General features: G+C 29.9%; 1 protein-coding gene across 2 annotated transcripts in view; it reads right to left on the bottom strand.

Moving 5' to 3' along the window:
- The window catches only part of LOC124430963 (serine/threonine-protein kinase tricornered), a 107,361-nt gene that overhangs the window by 66,402 nt on the left and 18,341 nt on the right, over positions 1–22,618 (bottom strand). Inside the window, exons 1-2 of one of the 2 annotated variants that reach the window (XM_046978235.1) lie at positions 9,560–9,832; positions 7,017–7,621 (exon numbers count right to left, since the gene is read on the bottom strand). The exons of the other annotated variant lie outside the window; for it this stretch is intronic. Of the exons in view, the coding sequence (XP_046834191.1) occupies positions 7,017–7,431 (415 nt within the window). The 5' untranslated portion in view covers positions 7,432–7,621; positions 9,560–9,832. Of the gene's footprint in view, positions 1–7,016; positions 7,622–9,559; positions 9,833–22,618 lie in introns of those variants that run through there. 2 annotated transcript variants of the gene reach the window in all.

Genomic DNA, 22,618 nt, shown 5'->3' with positions numbered 1-22,618 from the left:
TATATATATATATATATATATATATATATATATATATATATAGTATATAACTATGTACGTAGTGGTATCTAAGTATTGTAGAATATTCCAGGATTTCGAAACGGGTCGTTACGCGCACGTGCTTCGAAAAAATAATGACGGTTTCGCTTTCTTGTCGAGGCGTAAATTCGAAAGGTGACGTATCGTGACGAGTTCTCGATGGACGGTCGAACACGAGGATGCATCAATGCCTCCTCGTTTTCACCTCATCTTGAATTGCGACATTCGTGCAATAATGGCGTGTGCCTATAATACACGCATAGCGTGTCTAATAAATTTTATCTGAAATGGGTGTGTACATGACGTTAGAAAAATATAAACGTTCCTTCTTTTTTTTTTTTCTTTTTTTTTTTTCCATTATCCATTTCCTTATTTGCCTTTGAAGTATTCATAAAAGAAAAAAAAAAAAAAAAAAAAAAAGAAACAGAAAAGAAAAAAAAGAGATAAAAAGAAAAAGAAATAATTCTATATATTTATTTATTAATTTTTTTGTTTCCCCCTCGTTAGTTCGATTGGTATAAGAATTTTGATTCATCCATCGTCCATCGCTAATGATAATAATTAATTATTAATTCAATAGGGAAATAGAGAAGTGATTTTTCGTGTACATATTTCGTATTATGAACGACACCAAAGGCCAATGTTCAATGCTGATAACTCATAAATATGATAGCTTAAGAAGAGCTCGACAATCGCTATGTTTATATGAAAACTTTCCAATCGCGCGATCTCGATGTAGTAAACATTGAATAATGACGTTGCAGCATCACGCGTTTTGCTTCGTGTGCCTCGAAAAGAAAAAAGTAAATAATAAATAATACGTATTCGAACTTTTTTCTTTTCCATTTTTTATTTATTTATTTTCTCTCTCTCTCTCTCTCTCTCTCTCTCTTTTTCTTTTTCTCTCTCCTTTTTTCTTTACGAAAAACTCGACGTACGTAAATTAACTACAACGTTTCTGATAAAACGATTGTTTTAGAGTGGAAAAAAATTACGTGCATTTTCTAGATTAAAAATTTGTAAAAAGGAAGAAAAGAAGAATGAAGCAAAAAAAAAAAGAAAAAGAAAGAAAAAAAGAAGAAAGAAAGAAAGAAATATTTACATTACATAAGCTACACGCAATTTGATAATTCTTTATAGAGATAAATACGTTTAAAGAATGTACGTTTCTAATTGTAAGAAATCTATTAAAAATAATAATGTTCAGAAATGATCTCACTAATAAACGTACGAATCGTCGTTGCCGATATAGTTCGCCTACGCTTTCGTTTCTCGCTAATCGAGATAGAAATTATAAAACGTACCGACGTATTGTCGTTCGTTCATTCGTTCGTTCGTCTGCGACAAGCACACGTATTTATCGTTTATGTATGTTGTACGTGTATGAGAGAGAAAAAGGGAGAAAGAGAAAAAGAAAGAGAAAGAGAGAGAGTGAACGAGAATCAAATGGCTATCGTGACTAAGAACGACGAACTATTAACACCCACGATCGGCAACCTTCTACGATCATAAATTCTATTTGTACGTCCCGTTAAAAAGTACCTTATGAAAATCAAAATGACCTAATGTATTTGTATGTGTATACAAATCGAGTTCAACTTTTATTTCAGTCATTCGAAATCTTGTAAATCCGTTTATTATGATAATTACGAGGAAGTAACATACAGAAACAAATATTATATATCATAGTTTTATACAAAAATAGATCAAATATCTAAAGAGATAGAGATGGGAACATAGAGATAGAGTTAGAAAGAGAAAGAAAGAGAGAGAGAGAGAGAGAGAGAGAAACCGGTTTTATTTGACATATTTTTTTATTTACTATCCTCCTCCTCTCTCTCTTTCTCTCTCTTTCTATATCGTTTACATACGTAAACCTACGCGTTTACTCTCACTTTCGCTGCTCGTTATCTTGAAAACGAAAAAAAAAGAAAAATAAAAAGATAAAGAAAAAGAAAATGAAAAGAAAAAAAAAAAATTTTGTGGAAGGAATTTCGGTCAAGATTACGAGCGACATCACAACGAACTTGCACAATCCAATTGAATTTTCAAAATTAACTTTCAATAGAGTGAGCGAGTGCAAGAGAGAGAGAAAAAGAGAGAGAGAGAGAGAGAGAGAGAGAGAGAGAGAGAGAGAGAGAGAGAGAGAAGAGCTCGCGTTCGCACGCTCGGTCACATCCGACAGGTGCAAAACTTGACAGGTGACAACAGCTGTGCTCTTTTTGTTGGCTGTTAGAAAATGAAGGGGGAATTTTTAATTATCCTTTGACCGTTACTATCAATCCGTCTCGTCCATCTTTGTTCTCAAGAATTTATACTTCGATGTTTTCCAAAACGAATAGAAAATGTATGCTGATATCGCACTATTTTTTCTCTCTTCTTTTTTTCTTTTTTTTTTTTTTTTTTGCTTCTACGACGCCAAGAATTTCGTTAAAATTGCTTGACAAATAACTTGAAAGCTGTATTTTTTTATAACTGTTTTTAGGTGAATAAAATTATATATATATATATAAAATTTTTTTATATATATATATTTTTAAAGGTATTTTTTTTTTAAAGAATAATATTTAAATTCAAATATAACTCCACTAAGTTATTTTTCGGCATACGTTAATTAATTATTTTTTTTCTATTTTATTCTTTTTCCTTCCTTTTTTTCCTATAGAGAATTGCATCGTGTCGCATCGGATTAATGCAATCAGAAATATATAATCCTATTTAATAAAATTCAGTTAACCTTTGTGTTATACCTGTACGCATCCATCAACAAAAAAAATCGAATTACGAATGTGAACTTATAAACCATTCAATTTTTATTTTCATATATTTCTTTCTTTTTAAATTATTATTCAACAGTTTCGTTGATATTCTAGGGGATTATATATATATATATATATATATATATATATATATATATATATATATATATATATATATAAATACACTTTTTCCTTCTGCATACATACACACACAAAAATTGTTTAAAAATGTAAAGATCACGTAGAGAATCGTAATTATTAGAAATATTAACAAGATTTTTTTAAAAAGGCAATTTTCTAAACAAATGGCTCATATATTTATTATTTATTTGACATATAATATTATAAATGCATCTCTCTCTCTCTCTCTCTCTCTCTCTCTCTCTCTCTCTCTCTCTCTCTCTCTCTCCCTTCCTCCCACTCTGTCTCCTCCCTCTCTCTCTATCCTGACTTTTTAATTCAAATCGAAGAAAAGACAAAGTAGTCTTAACGAAGAAACGAGAAGGCAAGCGATTAATCTAAGAAGGCGAGGATCCGTTTACCGAGTGACCCGCTTTTATCGCGAACTCTAATGTTTATTTATCAAGTTTACGGTTCATTCTCTTTCCGGCCCAGTTGTCATGACGTACCCACCACGTTTTGCCGTTGAATTCCACAAGCACCGAAGAAAATATACATCACGGTTATGATTTTACTTGGGATACTCTTATATGGCTCTTTTCTTTCTTTTTATTTATTATATTTTTCTTTCTTTCGTTTTGTTCTTTCTTCCTTTCCGTTCGAACAAAAATCGATCTAAAAGTAAAAAAGGAAAAAAGAAACATAGAAAAAAAAAAAAATAATAAAAAAAGAAAGAAAAGAAAAGAAAAAAAAGAAAAAAGATCGCTTTATAGATTTTTCCAAGTGATTTATATATTTACTTATGTATATATCAGGACATTGAAAATGATTTTTTGATGATACTAATTCAGTTGTTTTGAAACGTCGCATTTTACTATTTCTCACTTAACGATAAGGAAAGCTTACTTTCTTTCTAATAATATACAAATATATATATATATATATATATACACTCACAAGTGTTTAAAACTTATCCTACTAAATCTAAATATGTCAAAGGCTGATTAAATATACTCGTCATATTCTATACCAGATATAAGGGATCAACTATATAACTGTAAATCAGATATATATATATAATGAACGTGACCCGACCGTAAAAAAAGTCAATTTCGTGAGTTGAAATATTATTTAATTATAAATAATATCGTTGACGCATCCCGTGGCACGTTACTATATTTGTCAAAAAAGGTTTATTTAAAAAGAAAAATAAAAATAAAAAGGGGAAAAAAATAATACAATTGTCTCATATTCATAAAATATATAAACTTATCGAGTGGATGTTAAACGTGATTATGGTAACGCTCAGTGAACTTCTCTCTCTCTCTCTCTCTCTCTCTCTCTCTCTCTCTCTCTCTCTCTCTCTCTCCCTCCCCTCTCCTCTCTCTAACCGCCCAATTTGTGTTCCGTCACGCGTGTGACCCACTTTTGGCATAGAATACGTGTTAGATTAAAGCTGGGAGTCTAATCGGAATATGCGGTTACGTTCAAATTTCCCGCGATACGTTATCAGGCATCTTACACTTAAACGTTAATCTGTTAACATCATTAATTGAAATGTTAATTGTTCCATTATTAATAGGAGAAATAGTTTAAACGATATTAAACCTTTATAACGTTATATTTTGTCACGGTTAAAAGAAAATTATATAATATACAGAGTTATAATATTACTTATATCAGTATAATTATATTATACTAATAATAAGTACAAATTATAGTTGTTAACAATATTAAAAATTTCGAATATAATGTTAATAATAAAGTTTGTGCTATAATAAAATTAATAATATATATGTACTCACACACATACATATATATATATATATATATATATATTTTCTTTTTTTTGAAGTTACATATCGTTATACAGTATATATGAATAATAGAACATTATGTATATGAAAAATATAAAATATTCTTCATTGGAATAAATGTACTAATGATTAGAAAAAATTTACATTTCATATAGCTTTATCTACGATCAATGAAACAATAGGTGTATATATATATATATATATATATACATATGATATGCATACATATGTATGAGTTATATACTTGTGTAAAACGAACGTAAAACACAGTTACAACAGTTAGAAAATGTTATCGATGTAACTCATTCAACGTCATTCGTAAGAAGTGAAAAACAAACCTAAAAAAAGTACCATTAACGTAACAATAACGATATCTCTCTCTCTCTCTCTCTCTCTTTTTCTTCCTCTATATTTGTCCATGTCTATCTTTGTCTTTCTTCTTCTATTATTTATTTGCATAGAAATCAAACGGATGTTATTATGCACAATCATCGCCACGTGTACTATATATCCGTAATTATTTCAACTATACTTGCTCGCTACCTTTAATACGACATAATCCTACGTTTTATCATTGATCATATACACAACAAGATGTGGTGGTGGTGTCACGTATTTATTCTTTCTTTCATAACGTTAATGTAAAAAAAACAAGGAGAAAAAAAGGAAGAAACAAAAAAGAAAATCAGAAAAAAGATAATAATAAAAGAAAAAAGATAATAAAATGATAGCGATAATTTCGTACATTTATAAAATCAAAAGTGTTAAAAGATAATAATTAAATTCTAATTTGTAAGTAATGATAGCATAGAGAAGACAGGTTTTATACGAACTAACGTAATTTTCTTTGGTTAAATCCTAAAAAGATAGCGTTCTCGCTTCTCATAATAATATACGAACGTTAATACACTTATTAATAAACTCGAATAAATTTTCCTGATCTATATTCAATTCCTCCTTTCCCACACTCCCACTTAAAATTAAACCTTTAAAAAAAATTGTGTTTCCCTTTTTTTTTTACTTTTAATTTTTATTCTTAAGGTTTAATAATTGAATTAAGTACAATCATATGTTAATTATTCGTTCAGAACTTTTTTACTGTTTAAAATTTATTCTTCTCGTGAAATTAATTTTCTTTTCTTTTTTTTTCTATTCTTAAACTTTAACAATTAAATCAAATATGATCGAATGTAAATTTTGTTGCTAAAAAATTCCAAATTTTATATATGATACAAAAATATAATACGTAAAAATATTTATTTAATAATAATCAAGATTTCATATAACACGATTTACGATTATGTAAAAACATAATTATACATAAAGAAAAAAAAAAATTTTTCTAAAAAAAGAAAAAAGAAAAGAAAACAAATGTTTTCCTCAATTGAATCTTTAAATAGAAACATGAAAAGATTTAACGCGTTTGTGATTGCATGCAATACTACGAAATAAAGTTCAATTCTTTTTTTAAATGTGATTGTATTTATAGTACTGCAATACATTGTTAAAATCCTAACAGTATTCTTATCAATCAATGTTCGTAAAATATATGTCGAGATAAAAATTCTGATAGTTGATGTGAGAAAAAATAACGACGTATGCACCAAATTGTAAGCTTTAATGCTTTAAAAAGAAAAAAAAAAAAAAAATACCTAATCTTTATCGAGGAGTCTTATCATTAAATAACGATCAAATTTGATTAGCAAGGAAGATAAAACTTGTAACTCAAAACCAATTGGAAACGAAATAATTTTTCATTTGAGACCAACGTAAGAAAAAGTTGTAGACAATTAATCTAAATAAATATTAGAATCGTTCTTTTTTCTAGATCTATATTCATATTATATATATGTAAAATATTTGTATAAAATTTATATACATATATATATATATATATATATATATATAATTTATATAATTATATATATATAATATATATATTATATATATTATATATATAAAATTTATTTGAAATAAATTTTTTTAAATTTATAGTATACACACATACACACACACACACACACACACACACACACACAAACACATATATACATATATATATAATTTATATAATTATATATATATAATATATATATTATATATATTATATATATAAAATTTATTTGAAATAAATTTTTTTAAATTTATAGTATACACACATACACACACAAACACACACACACACACACACACACATATATATATAATAAATTTATACATTTGTTAATATCAAGAATATAATCGACATATATCTTATCCTTTTTTCTTTTTTTTTTTTTACCTGATTTTCCAATTGGTGGTTGACCGAGTCTACTAAACCACCTGAGGAACCTTCTCGCCGTGGTAGCCGCAGGTGGTCTGCATCCCTCCAATATAACAACGCCACTGTTATTGTTGTTGTTGTTATGATGATTATTATTATTATGATTGTTGTTGTTGTTATTATTATTATTATTATTGTTATTATTAGGAGAAGAACGATCGGGTGTTCTGCTATACGGCGACATCCATGCGGTAGTGTTGTTCTGTATGGTGACGACGTTTTGTATAGTGCCACCCTTAACCGTGGTGATTGAGTTAGCGATAGAATTAGGGATTTTAGGAGGGTGAGCCACCCAATCCTCCGAGGCGACAGGCATTTGTTTCGTCTTCTCGTCGGACGAGTCGAAGACGAATCCACAAAATAAGAAGGTCATTCAAGCGAATCCTAATTTTTGTCACTCTCTCTCTCTCTCTCTCCCTCTTTCTCTTTCTCTTCGTCTCTTTTTGTCCTTTTTTCAATTATCTTCGTCTTCTTCGATCGAAGAGAGCTTGTTCATTACTAATTAACTCGCACTTCTTCCTCTTCTTTATGGATCACTTCGACGTATATAATATTATACACATCTATATATATACATATACATATATATATATATATATGTGTGTGTGTACACACGCAGAAACGGACAGATACAAACACGGTTCTGGTATACACGTGCGCATAAACACACTAAGCAGTCACGCGCATAAACACACACGTGAATATAAAATAAATATGCACAGAGCGTTCTGGAAACTCGTCCAGCGAGTTTCTCTTTCTCTCTTCCTCTTTCTCTTTCACGAATAAAAGAAACGAAATCGTATGACGAGGCTCACTGGCAAAGTTATCGCGTTGGAACGTTCCTTACGTAAGCAGAGTATCGACGACATTGACGACGACGCCGACGAGGACGACGACGACGACGACGACGACGACGACAACGACGCCGACGACGACGAAGATGACAAAGATGACGACTACAGAAACCGCGTGTTTGATTGTAAGAGACCGATCTCTAACCTCAAGAAGGTAAACAAGTACGATTTCGCCGTTCTAAATGTTCTACTGTTCCACCTTCGTGGAAAAAAAACGAAAAAAAAAAAAAGAAAAAAAAGAAAAAAAGGAAAAGAAATTCAATGATGACTCAAACGATGATTCAAACGTCGCTTTTTTTTATCTCGTCCTTTTATTTATTTATTTCTTCTTTTTCTTCTTCTATATCCTCGTTCGATCTATCTTTTTCCTTTTTCCTTTCGTGGTAAACGAAGGAACGAACGAACGAACGAACGAGCGAGACAGATAACAGACGCGGCGGTAGTGTCTTTCGTAATTCCACTTGTTGAATTCTTTTTCTTTTTTTTTCCTTTTACCTATTGTTGTTTTTTTTTTCTTTTTCTTTCTTTCCTTTTCCTTTTCTTTACAAACGCTCGAATTATATAGCGAGAAAAGTCTCTAAACGTTGTAAAGGAATCTTGCCGGTAATAATGGAGGATCGAGAGGATGATCTTTCTCTTCTTTCTTCTTCGTTTTCTCTCTCTTCTTTTTCTTTTTCTCTCACTCTCCGTCTCTCTCTCTTGTGTCTTTCGATCGAAGTGGACTGGTTATTTGGCCGACGGCCACGAATTCCCTCCTCTCTCTCTCTCCGTCCTCTTTTAGAGATCTTTCCCCCACTCTCTCTATCTCTCTCTCTCTTTCTCTCACTCTTTCTCTTTCTCTCTTTCCGTCTCCTATATCTTCTTATGCACGCGAGTAAGTACGAATGATGTACTTAGGAATGTGCTAATGTGTATGTATATATATATATGTGTATTCGTGTGTGTATATATATATATATATGTATGCATGTAGATATAACTAGAGAGAAGAGATCGTTCGTCCAACACGCACGGATCGATCGCAGCAGTGCGATCGCTATTATTATTTGGTAAGTTTCAAGGTACTTCGTTTACATATACACATACATATATACATATATAAATATATATATATATACACACATATATATCTGTATATATATATATATATGTAGTATATCCTCCTCTTTTCTCTCTGTCTTTCTCTTTCTCTCAACGATACACTTTTCTTCTTATTACGTTAACGGTGAATTCGACCGATGACGCCTGGGCTTAACGGTATAAGTCGGCTCGAAGAGAGATACAAAAAGAAATATAAAAAAAAAAAAAGAAATTTACGAAAAAAACAAAAAGATAAATTCACGCGGGACGATTTTTTAAGGGCGATCTAGCGTTATTATTTTCTTCCTTTCTCTCTCTCTCTCTCTCTCTCTCTCTCTCTCTCTCTCTCTCCCTCACAATCTTTTCTTTTCTTTTTCTTTTCTTTCCTTTTTTTCTTTCTCATAACAGAGTTTCACGAGTTTCCTTCCACTTTGTGCATACAATCGATATGACTTTTCTTTTTTTTGCAATTAATCAATTAAAAGGGGGGAAAAACAAAATTGAGAAATAACGATTCTTTAGATTTTCTCTTTTTTTTCTCTCCCTCTCTTTCTCGAATAACGATACTTCTTCGTTTAACCCATGTCGAAGGACGAGAATTGACGAACGAAGAGATTATTATTAATCGTCCCGTGACAACAGCTCGTTCGTTCTCGATTAAATAAACGTGAAATAGAAGGAGAACACGGCGATGCTGTTTTTCTATCTCGACAAGGAAGTAGCCGCTCGACGACGACGACGACGACGAGGACGACGACGACGACGACGAGGAGGACGAAGACGACGATCATAACCGCACGCTCGGCAAGCTCGCGATAGACTCGCTACTCCCACCGAGCGTTTCTATCCGCTCTCTGCCACCTCTCTTTCTCACTTACTCACTCCCTAAGTCATCCCCCCTCTATCTCGCTCTCTCTCTCTCTCTCTCTCTCTCTCTCTCTCTTTCTCTCTCTGTCTTTCTCTCGCGCTAGCAACATCGGAGCGCCGGTAGGCATATATACCGCGCGCTCTACCACCTATTCTTTCCCTCTCTTTCTTTCTCTCTTGCTCTCTCTCTCGGTCTCCCTCTCTCTCTCTCTCTCTCTCTCTCTCTATATATCTCTTTCTTTCTTTCTCTCGCACTTTTTCTATTTTCTTCCCTCTACTAATGTATACATCCGTTTCTTTCTATTTCTCAGAGTACACGACGTACAACTAACTATTATACGTAAGTATGCTATTGTGTGTGTATGTGTGTGTATATTTCTTTCAATGTCGTGAATTTGTATCCGTCTTTCTCACTCCTAACTCCCACTTGCTCTTCTCTGTTTCCCTCCTTCACTGAACTCCTTTCTAGAGGAAGAGAGAGAAAAAGAGAGAGAGAGAGAGAGAGAGAGAGAGAGAGAGAGAGAGAGAGAGAGAGAGGGAGAGAGAATATGACGACGTGACTTCACGCAAGTCACGACACACAACGAAGCTTCTTCGTTCGAAGAAGAAAGAGAAAAAAATATACGTGTAGGCGGACGTTCACTCTCTCTCTCTCTCTCTCTCTCTCTCTCTCTCTCTCTCTCTCTATCTATCTATCTCTATTTCTCTGTTATCTCTCTTGGTTCAATATGTGCAGGAAGAGAGAGAGAGAGAGAAAGAGAGAGAGAGAGGGAGAAAGAGAGAAATAAAAAAGTATCTCTTTGTGTACGTCCGGACCGGCTGACGAACAATGACTGACGGACAGAGCTTTCCCCCTCCTTTTTCACTCATTCTCTCGCTTTCTTTCTCTCTGTCTCTCTCTCTCTCTCTCCCTCTCCAACCTCCCACTACGCTTTCAAGTCTCTCTTTCTCTCTCACTCCTTTCTTTAACTACGATACACGAGAGCTACCTTGATTACCTGCTAGCGACTACCGATGTGAGGCAACCTTTCGAGCCTCGACCAATGGAGGACGATCGAATTTATAAAGTCTAGTTAATAAACTTCCGTGATTTTGTCGATCTTTCTGTTGTTCCTTTTCTTTTTGGTTTCCGTTCTCTTTCTTTACCTCTCTCTCTCTCTCTCTCTCTCTCCCTCTCTCTCTCTTCTTCCTCTCTTTTTTTTTATCTAATTGTATAATTGAAAAAATAAGAAACATATTTTTCCTCTCGAAAATTTCATTCTTTTCGGACTCCTTTTTTATAACTTATGGAAAAAGTAGTATTGAAAAGAGAATACGTAATATGTATTAAAACTTTTTCTTCCCTTTAAGATGTGAGATTCATTTTAAAAATAACATTTACACAGAAAAACACGCACACATCTATTTAAAAAAAAAAAAAAAAAAAAAAAAAAAAAAAGAAGAAGAAAAAAAAGAAAAGAAAACAAAAGAAAAGAAAGAAAAGAAAAGAAAAAAATAAAAAAGACCGCCAGGAATTTTTCAAAAGCTTTTATATATTGCATAAGTACCGTTAAATATTTGATTATCTATTGTAAATAAGAGATGGTTATTATATTTGCGATAAAATATGCAGTACCTACATAATATAAATGACGTAACCCTGACATTTAATTAATTTATATTGATCATAACACTCATACATACATATATATATATATATATATATATATATATATATATACATATTTATTTAACATTTAATTTCGACTATACTAGTCTATTAATTTCGGAATATACTAGACCAATTTAATTAATAAAAATTATTGACGAAAAAAAAAAGAAGAAAAAAAAAAGCAAAAGTGTATTCAAATTGGCCGAACGTATATATTTAAATATTCATTTCTCCGTTGTATGTAAAGTGTACATATGTATGTACGTACCTATGTATAGATATTATCAGTGTGTGCGTGTTTTAAACAGCAAATTCTATTCGCGTGATTGGCGAATTTCCAGGAGGTCAGGAAAACTATGTCAACCGGCGCTCGAGTTTTCCGTTCATTTGCTTCTCCTCCTCCTCCTCCTCTTTCTCATCCTCATCCTCGTCCTCATCCTCCACCACCACCACCTCCTCCTCCTCCTCCCCCACCTTCTCCCTACACTATAGCCTCCTCTTTCCACCCTTCTTCTCCTCTCTGTTACCATCAACCCTTCCGAGATGCTAATTACGGTAAGCCAATTACAAGCGCATCCTCAGCTCGTCGATTGGAAGCGCAAGTGGGTAATGGTGTAATCAGAACGAGCTCCGAGAGATCCAATCTTCATTTTGCCAATCTTGTTCAATCTTTTTGTTTTATTTTCTTATTCTTTCTTTCTTTCCTTTTTTTTTGTTGTATTTCCTCTCTCTCTCTCTCTCTCCCACTTTTTTTTTTAGTTAATTGTTACCACGTCTCGAAAAATAGATTCACGTTTTTCCCGAAGACACGATGAATTTCTTCGAATGCGAAAATACATTAGATGGATGGATAGATAGATAGATAGATAGATAAATAGATAGATAGATAGATAGATAGATACATATGTTTCACGATAACGGATCTCTCGCTTACGGTTAAATTCCCTACAACTTAAAATGCTATTACCAAGAGAGAGACTTTAATCTCCTTGACTAATATTCCAAGCCGTTAGGTCTTTCCCCGGAATTTCTCTTGTCGAAAATTGCATGAAATTGGGTATACTACGTGTAATTTTCATCGATTAGATCATAATGGTTTCACCTTCTAACTGTTTTTGTATGTTTTCGATGAAAAGAAGCAACAATGAAAGCAAAAAAGAAAGAAGAACAAAACAGCAGAATTTTCAATCGTCTAATCGTTCAATCAAAGTGGGGACTATAATAGGAATTTAATTCTTCTATAAATCAATTTTTTTTTCGTGTTTATAAAAAATTATGTATATTTAATTATAAAAACTATAGTATATTACTTCTATTATTATAATTATATTATACTGATAAAGTAAAAATTATGGTATTAATTATAATAAGTATAATACACTTATACTTGGTATAGTATTAATTACTATATTATCACATAATACCAATAAAAATACTATAGTACTATAAAAAAGTACTATAAAAATACCTTTATAGTACTCAGTATAGTATAATTATTTTATAAATTATACTATCATATTAAATATTTAAACGATGTATTATATTGTATATTAATTATACTATACTAATTGTAAGTGTAACTTATATTTACTATTAGTTATAAATATAAGTTATATTTATTATAATGCATGATTATATTATTATAAATAATATTTGTATAATATTAAATATTTCAGATATGAACTAAAAACAATGAATTTAGTAATAAGCAATAATAATGTATAAAAAAATGTTACGTGGTAAATATATGTTAACAATTCAAAGATCAAATTTTCTTTTAAAAAAGAAAGAAAAACAAAAATAAAGAAAAACAAAACTAAAGAAAAAAGTACATAAATTTAAGAGATAATAAAGAATGCATTATGATAATCAAAGAAACTTTGAACGACTCGATCTTTCATATATATATATATATATATATATATTTTTTTTGTTGTTGTTGTTAATCGAGAGAAAGAAAAAAGCTTATCAAGACATGCTCTCCCGCGTGCGTTTTCCGTTCCCCGGTTGGCAGGGCAAACAACGTTTCTCATAATTTACGACGTTATCTCGCGTTTAAGGCGACCACGCACGACGACGATGACGACGACGACGACGACGACGACGACGAGATTATTACGTTTTTGCAACATGAAAATTTTGAAATCGCAAAAGCACGTGGTATAAAGAAAAATATTTTTTCCCTCCTACATAAATATATGCATAGATACATAGATACGCACAAATAGATACATACATACATATCCGGATACATACATGACACGTAAAATATATATTTAACGCGAGAATGAATTTATAGATAATGTAAAAGTAAATAAAAAATAAATTCGATTTTCGTCTCGCTGATTAATTTTGATAAATAATATATTATATTTATTATAGACATAAAAAAAAAAAAAAGAAAAGGAATAATTTAATTAATTATGTACGATTGTTTAGTCGTAAATATAACATTATTATTTATTATCAATGCGAAATAAATAATTTAATTGATTATCATCTATTATTATTCCCGTCGTAAATAACTAAATGTCGTAAGTATTTATATATTAAACTTTTTAAACAATTATTTTTCTTATTAAACGTTTTTCCTTTAAAAGTTTTTCTTTCTTTCTTTCTTTCTTTCTCTTCATGAATTTGAATGAATTTCTTTGATCTTTCCGACGGTAACGCCATTGTCCTTCGACAATAATAAAAGTCGATCGATAATAAGAACGATTGATCAAAATATCAATGAATTATCAGATATAGAGATATCGTTTTTACATCGGTAAAGAAAGAGATAACCTTTTCTTTTTTTTTTTTTTTTTCTTATATCGAAAAGGAAAAAAGAAAAAATTGTTCTCTCTACATTATAACTATATCATTTTATTTTCACTTAAGAAAACAGTAATATATTATATTAGATAGGAATACGAAGATAAAGAAATAGGTTTCGAGTTTAAAATTCATTTAGAATAGAACAAAAACATTATAGGGTATAAGTACTTGTATAGAAAAAGATAAGGAAAGTGGGCGATAAGATTCATGAAACCTTTCTAATGTAGTATACATACTTATTTCTAAAAAGGAACTCTCATACTTTACATATACAAAACTATGGACTTATTAACGAAAGCTTTTGTTACAGTAAGTGTACGTATGTATAACAAAGGCTTAATTTATATTTTATTTTTTTTCACCCACTAATATATATATATAAAGTAAGCATTATACTATATACCGCTGTATATAGATATATGCTGTATATATATATACATATATGCATATATGCATATACGGTTAGTAAAAAAAAAAAAAAAAAAAAAAAAAAAAAAATGCAAGCAAGCATTATATTACATATATACTCACATGCACATATCCTATGCACTACAATATATATAATATATTAGAAAATCAAAAATATATATATATAAAATACAAAATACAATAATACTACATACTATATTATACTATAATTTACTATAGTATACATACATATACGTATATACAAATAACAAAAAAAAAAAAAAAAAAAAAAAAAAATGGAAAGAAAAAAAAAAAGAATGTAAAAGTAAGCATTTGTTCGAAAAATAGTGTCGCATCCGGTTGAGTTCAACGACAAATGTTTACCGATTACCTTTTTACCCCCTGGCTGCACCTGAACCGACAGATAAAGCAAGTATTGTTTGCAATTAGCAGGCGTTATCCTCTCAGCCCCTATATATCTTCGTCTGCTTTCTTATGTACGTATATATACACATACACACATACACACGCATACACACACATATATACATGCGTGTAGGTGTAACGAGATTACACGAAATGCTGGCTGACCTAAACTGTCGAGCAACAGACTCTCGATGATGGTTCCTTTGTTTATGAAGCGCATCGCGATGCTGCGTTATCGTACGTATCTCTCTTACATGTTACATATGCTTCTACGTAATTATATATATACATATATATATATATATACATACATACATAGATTTGTGTATCCGCGGCCACGTACTCATACGCGTATGCATACGTGTAAGTGTACATGTGTTCATATTTATACGTATATAATACATATAAGAGAATAAGTATCCGTATGCATGCAACGGACAGCATACGATCTGTTTCATGTCGTTTTGACGTATAGGATATACCGATGACCGATCACCGATCGCATAAGCGTACGTTCCTAAGACAGTTTGTTAATGATACGATTAGAATCTGAAATCAAAAACGAATCGTGTCGTAATAAAGCGTTTACGATGGAGATTAAAATCGAACAGACGTAAAGCAAACCAGCCGCCCTCTTCTTCTTCTTCTTCTTCTTCATCATCTTCTTTTTCTTCCGCTTATTCTTCTTCTTCGCTATTTCTTGCATGTTTATTAACTCGAGATAAATTCAAACTCGCCTATATTCACGTTTAAATACAAGTTTTGCATTATAAATTAAATTCGTTGCAAATCACTTTTGAATCGTTTGCAAATAAAATTTGTCATTTTTATATATCAAGTTTTTTTTTTCATCCTACGATATTCTTCTTAAAGAATTATAGTCTTTCTATTTTTACAATAAAAAGTAATGATAGGAAATATTTAAAACAAATGTGATTACTCATAATTAAAATTTCAAACAACTATATCATTCGTTCAACGATCAATTAGTTTATTGAATATTTATTATAAGTTTCTATATTTTGTTCTAATCTCAAAGAACACATTTACGGGAAATTACTCTTTCCTGTAAATTGTAAACATTTCAGACAGGTTTATATTTTATTGCCCGAGAGAAATATTTTATGTTGATTTTATTATTAATTACAATTAATTATTTCCAGCATTATAAATAACGTAACCGATTAAGTTGTTCCCTAATTGTGATTAATATTTTTGTATATTTTCAAAATTTTAAATAACTACTATACACGAAATAAAATTTGGATTTTTTTAAGAAGCAATTTCGATTTTATTTTTTTTTGTTATAAAAGTTAAACAAAAAAAAAAAGAAGAAGAAAAACAAAAAAAGAAAAAATAATTTTGTAGAAAAATTTAATTCGTAAAATAGTGAATTTGATTTGCAAAAAGTTGAATGTAAAGTGTAAAGTTCGTACATTGTTGACTTGTAATTAGGTACGTATATACACAAAGTAATGCATTTCACACCGTCTATGACCATATATATATATACGTATAATTGTTATTAAAATATTGATTAGACCTATAAGACAGCCAATAAAAATACATTGCCATTATAAATAGATTTAATTGGCAAACGTTGAGCTATAACGATAAAATATAATCAATAGATATAATATTTTTGTATCGAAAATAAATTAAATGTTATCTGTAATACTGATATATTATATATTATACATGACAATAAATAATATTATAACAACGACTGGAACAATTATATATTTTAATAATTTCATAAGTTTGAGTGTATGTTTAAATGAGAATATATTTGTGACCGATCAATAATATGTATCAACGTAAACTTTCTGTTAAATTGATTATCGATAATGAAAAATGATTTAATCATCAAAGACGTACGTATGATCGTTTACGAATCATAAATCTTTAAGATCGGAACGTGATCGTTCGTAACATTGCACTATAAGTCCATGTGACATCATTGCTTACATCTTGGTACATTGACTTAACAAATGATCCAATCCAATGAAACACGAACGTGTCAATCCATAAAGCACCTATCGAAACGTGATACGCCTTATTAAAGCGAAATTCTTGCCCGTTTACTACTTTTCTTTCCGTACGTTTTCGAACTAATCTTACGTATCTCAGTTTCCTGGTAACCTTTTAAAAAACTATTCCGCACGTCACGTACCAGACGGAAAATATTTTAACTCGTAAGTATCTCGAACGAAATCGTTCTTTTCAACTACTAAAAGGTGAAAGTTAAAAAAAAAAAAGAAAAAGAAAAAGAAAAAGAAAAAAAAAAAAAGAAAAAACATTCTGGAGAGAATTTTAACCGATAACTTAAAATATATATTACTTTCGTCGATATTGAAAAATATATGAATTTTTTCTTTCGAAGATCATTATGTAAAATATTTACGACGTTTATGAAGTTAAATTGTTATTGTCTTAATTAACATTCGACAAATGAATTAACATCTCAACATTTAGGAATATCGATGAGAGTTTGACATTAAAAAGAAAAAGAGAGAGAGAGAGAGAGAGAGAGAGAGAGAGAGAGAGAGAGAGAGAGAGAAAGAAGACAAAATGAATAAAAAGTATGTCAAACGTTTCTAAGGCCGAATCGTTTTTATGCATATTAATCTATGGAAAATGAATTAAATGTCAAAATTTACCGAAATGAACGATGAGAATTCGACACGAAAGAAAAAAAGAAAAAAAAAAAAAAGCATTCCAGAGAACTTTCTGAAATTAAATCGTATTAATTAATACTTGAAAAATGAATTAAATATCAGAATTTGGATAAATGAATGATGATAGTTTGATATAAAAAAAAAAAAAAAGGAAGATGGAAAGGAAGAAAAAAGAGAAAATATATATATTTCCTTTTTTATTATATATATTATATAAATATGTATCTTATTTCTTAATAAATATATATCTATCTTATATATATATATATATATAAACATAAAATTACTTATGAGGAAAAATAGTGGAGCAAGAAGAAGAAGAAAACGAAGAAAAAAAGAAAAAGAAGTGGGTTAATCGTCCGTAAGATTAATTAATGATTTCGTTTAATTAGGCGGACGAACGAATTCTCAGTGCAATTATGATGGTAAAAGAAGTAAATGAGAGAGAAAGAAAGAGAAAGAGAAAGAGAGAGAGAGAGAGAGAGAGAGAGAGAGAGAAAGAGAGAAAGAGAGAAAGAGAGAGGGGGAGAGAAAGAGAGAGATCGTTAGCATGATTCCCTTCAGACATCGGTCAAGTATATTAAGGACCTCAAGGGAATCTCTCGCTCTTTTTCTCCCTAAATATCTTCGACCGCAAAATTAACCTCATCCACGATCCTCGAAACGCATAATGCATTTATTTACCGTAGATCTTAAATGACGATCAACATTCAATGATAAAAAAAAATAAAATTCGAAACTTCTTTTTTTTTTTACTTTGTATCATAAAAATAATCCAAGAATGCTTCAATGAAACGCGTACATTGACCGTCGAAAGTGAATGCTTTCGGTGGAAAAGTTCTTTCTAATTAATTACTTCATGTGAATGTTCAATTAAGGATACGGATATTTTTTCTAGGTATTCGATACTTCGTTTCTTATAACAAAGATTTTTACCAGATCTATTTTTATCGTATTTCATAAATTTCTACAAAATATATTACGGGGCGAAAGAAAATTAATTTTTCACTTCTTAATATATTTTTTCTCAAAAGAAAAAAAAAAACAAAGAAAAACAAATTTTCAAATAATGAATTCGTAAGTAAATAAAAAATTAATTTGAACAGTAAATAAAAATCGTTCTCGTGTATAATAATTCCTTTAAAATTGAAGATAAATTGTTATATCAAAAATTTAATAATCAATTTCAAATTATCGAACAAAAGCGATACAATTGAATCTTCGTCAATTGTTTCCCTCGCGACCAATTTTATTTTGATATATTCGCAATATAAAAAGGAAAAAATGAATAAAAAACAAAAACGAAAAAAAAAAAAAAAGAAAAAGGAAACCAAAAAAAAAGATAAATTAAATATTAATTAAAAAGAAAAAAAAAGAGAAGAAAAAAAAAAGTAAAAAGAAAAGTTGTGGAAATAATTAGGAAAGGATAATGATTCTGATCGTAACTAAGGAAACGTTAGATCGTCGGTAGGATGGTATTAGATGCGATTTTTTTTTTTTTTTGTTTTTTTTCGTTAAAAACTAAGAGAAGGCGCCTTGCGGAGAAGATTCCGCGATGGCCAGGAGTTAAGAAAACGCGTTTCTTATAAGAGAGACAAGTGAAGTCTCTGTATAAGCGTTAAGAGCCGGTAATGATCGAGTTCGTCGATGACGAGATGTCTTGAATGTCTTATTAGACGTTGCTTAGACACAACACGGCATGGCGTTCCGAAGCGTGCTTACCACCAAGTGCCACGCGTCTCGCCTTCTTAATTTTCTCTCTTCGTTAGACTCGGCCCTTTTTCTACATCTCATAAGAGTTTTCAAAAGGAACGAATGAAGACGAAGAGTGTACGAAGTAAACAAGATTTTCACCAACATAATTAAAAAAAGAAAAGAAAAGAAAAAAGAAATAAGAAAAGAAAAATATACGTATATACGTAAAAAAAAAAAGTATTTCCGATTCCGATATAATACCTATGTAAAATAAAAATTTTCATTACGATTACATTGAAATTCCGTTTAAAAAATATTATTCATAATGATATTATCATATCATTCTATTTTTCTTACTTTTTCTTTTTTTTTTCTTTTTTATTTGTTAATTTGTAATATTGCTATAACGTATCCTCTTGTTTTTATTTGCTTTTAAGTAAAGTCGATAAAAACTTTATTAATATTATATGATTAGTATATATATATATATATATATATATATATATATATATATATATATATATATAGTAATTAATAGTATCGTGTTATAATATATACAATGCGCATATAATATTGTATAATATTGTATACTATAGAATATATAATATAAAATATGTATAGAACAATACATACAAATATAAATCTCTACATTATACACGATGAGTATATAACATTATGCAATATCATATAATATAGAATATATATATATATAACATTGTATAACATGTATATCGTGTAAATATTGTATGCTAATCTAATTAATTAAAAGAAAAAGAAAAAGAAAAAGAAAAAAAAAGAAAAGAAAAAAAATTGTTCTAAGCAAATAACTCATTACAGTCAAACTCAAATGAAATTTAATTAACATGACTTTCGTGTAATTAATTTAAATGAATTTATACGAAGTATGAAAAAAAAATAATAAAAAAAGTAAAAAAAAAAAAAAAAAAAAATAAAATAAAATAAAGAAAAAATAATGGAAAAAGAAGAAAAGAATAAAAATCACTAATCTCATTTACCAACTGAATGGGTACATACGTGATGCGAATGAATATCTTTTTTTTTGTCTCTTTTTCGTTCCTTTCTTTATATATATATATATATATATATATATATATATATATATATATATATATATATATATATACAATTGTACATACTCGCGTTCTATGTTCACTTGTATATCGAACCATATACGATGAATCATACTGCCGGTAAAGGTACCGAAGGGTACATAGATGCTTTTATTGTTGCATAATGCATGCAAAATTAGCTACGAAACACAATGCGTATTTCTCACAAGCCCGCATATATCGATCAGGCCTTCGCACGCGAGTAAGTAGAATATTTCGAAGGCGAGTTTGAAACATGTATATGTTGCGATACTCCCGAAAGAAATTATTTCGACAATCGAAAAAGAAGAAAAAAAAAAAAAAAGGAAAAGAATAAAAGAGGAAGAAAAACGAAATAAATATAGGGGAATAAGAAAAAAAAAAAGGAAAAAACATCATTAGACACGGTTCACGAATCTGTTGAGTACATTTATCGTTAGAAATCATATTTGAAAAGCGGCCGAGTGAAAGAGAATGACAAATCGATAGAAAATTTCTATTCTTCGGCTCGAAGAAAAAGAAAAGAATGAAAGAAAGAAAGAAAGAAAGAAAGAAAGAAAATGGGGATTTAAAATCGGTAATTACGGTACTGACGTCGTGTTAACGACTAATTAACGCTCCGTAGTTTCTCTTCGTTCACGGTACACGCCTACGTTCGACTCTAATGTAAGAAGAAGAAGAAGAAGAAGAAGAAGAAAAAGAAAGAGAAAAAGGAAACAAAAAAAAAAGAAGAAAAAAGAAAACACAAAAAAAAAAAAGAGGAAAAGACAATGAAATTATAACGATCCCCGATCGGATCTGTAAAATTCCGAATGTCGATGGTTTAACGGTTAAAACAATAAAAGATAACTTCGAAGATAACTTCTCCTCGAGATAATATAGAAACGTTTTCTCTCTAACATCGCCTCTAAGTTAAAACTCACGCTTGAAGAGGCAACGAACGACTTTCGACGGCTGTTTTCTTGCGTCATGCAGATATCTATGTATGTACTTACGAACATCGAACGTCGGACTCGTTAACGAGATTATACATTTATTTTTTAGACTTGTAATAAAACTGTTAATTACTGGAATGTACACACATACACACACAAACACACACACACACACACACAGACACATACATATATATGGGAAGCGAAATTTCTACGATAAAGAAACTACTTTCGAAAGTAAGTTCGATTCTAATTTTATGATCTTTAATATTTCTTTAGAATAATTAAATATGCAATATTAATATATATATTATATATAGACACGCACATAGATACATAAAAAATAGATTCATAATAGATACATAATGAAATAAATTCAACAATTATTTATATAAAAAATTGCAAAAAATTATTCTACTTTTTTTCTAACACTTACAGATAAACAACATCTGTTTTGTATATCATATATAAGAAAGCTAATCTTCGAAAGAAAGTTTGATCCAAACTTTATCATCTTTGATATTTCTTTAGAATAATAGTTATAAAATATAAAAAACAAATGTGTATTATACATATATATAAAGAAAAAATAGATGGAATAAATATTTTTATATAAAATATTATTTATAATATTAACTATTATTATTATTATTATTATTATAATTTATATAGAAAAATTATAAAAAAAAAAGTAAGAAAAAATAGAAAATTCTTCGAAGCAATAGCAGCACATAAAGAATTTCCACCACGAAAATTTATATGTCAGTAACGAAAGTTGACCTTCGATGATCATAGGGACATACACTTGACCCAGAAGATCTACGTAAAAGAAAATAAGTTGGGTGGTTTGGCTCGAAAGCAATTTTACACGAGTTTACCACCCGACAGGGGATGAAAAATGGAGGGAGAGTAATGGTTGGGGGGGGGGGGTGAACTGTTGGCAACGTTTCAAGACGCAGTCCTACCTAACTAAAATACTGCAGTGTTCCCTTATCCATCCATCCATCCATACATACATATCTATATACATATATACA

The sequence above is a fragment of the Vespa crabro genome, chromosome 1, assembly GCF_910589235.1.
Source record: "Vespa crabro chromosome 1, iyVesCrab1.2, whole genome shotgun sequence".
In the NCBI taxonomy this organism is placed as follows: domain Eukaryota; kingdom Metazoa; phylum Arthropoda; class Insecta; order Hymenoptera; family Vespidae; genus Vespa; species Vespa crabro.
This window is presented reverse-complemented; position numbering and strand designations above follow the sequence as displayed.